General features: G+C 34.7%; 1 protein-coding gene across 1 annotated transcript in view; it reads right to left on the bottom strand.

The window, feature by feature from the left end:
- LOC119592666 (mitochondrial coenzyme A transporter SLC25A42-like) overlaps positions 1-481 on the bottom strand; it is a 33,247-nt gene that overhangs the window by 2,724 nt on the left and 30,042 nt on the right. Inside the window, exon 3 of the mRNA XM_037941579.1 lies at positions 339-480. Within this exon, the coding sequence (XP_037797507.1) occupies positions 339-480 (142 nt within the window). The remainder of the gene's footprint in view (positions 1-338; position 481) is intronic.

The raw sequence follows: 481 nt of genomic DNA, 5'->3' as shown, positions 1-481 counted from the left end.
AAAAAAAAACATAGGGGTGTAGAGTTTTCTTAAAATCTGAATACAGAGAGTGTATTGTATTAGCACAAATATGCAAAATACCAAGTAGTATAACAACAGACATAGGGACAAATTTTGAAATGTAAATAATCTTCTAACAAATGAAAAAAATGACAAAAAAGACAAGACAGAAATCAGTATCACCATGAACTAATCAGATTTTGCAATTCACTGAATTAAATAATACAGACTGATGGATAATCCTCAATATTTTCTCAACCTCAAACATCAATTTTAAAAAAAGTATTTTTCCAAGTACTTTCTGGACATACCATAACTCTCTCTCTATATAAACTTACTTTCTGAACATCCTCTTGTACTTGTGCCGCTGAGTTGCTCGAGGAACTTGTACCCTGCACCTCAACAGTTTCCTTCTGCGATGAGGGGTATGTTGTGACAACTTCTTGTTGGGCATCTTGAAGCTCTCGGGCCTCTGTCAACC

The sequence above is a fragment of the Penaeus monodon genome, chromosome 30 (assembly GCF_015228065.2).
Source record: "Penaeus monodon isolate SGIC_2016 chromosome 30, NSTDA_Pmon_1, whole genome shotgun sequence".
Classification (NCBI taxonomy): Eukaryota; Metazoa; Arthropoda; class Malacostraca; order Decapoda; family Penaeidae; genus Penaeus; species Penaeus monodon.
This window is presented reverse-complemented; position numbering and strand designations above follow the sequence as displayed.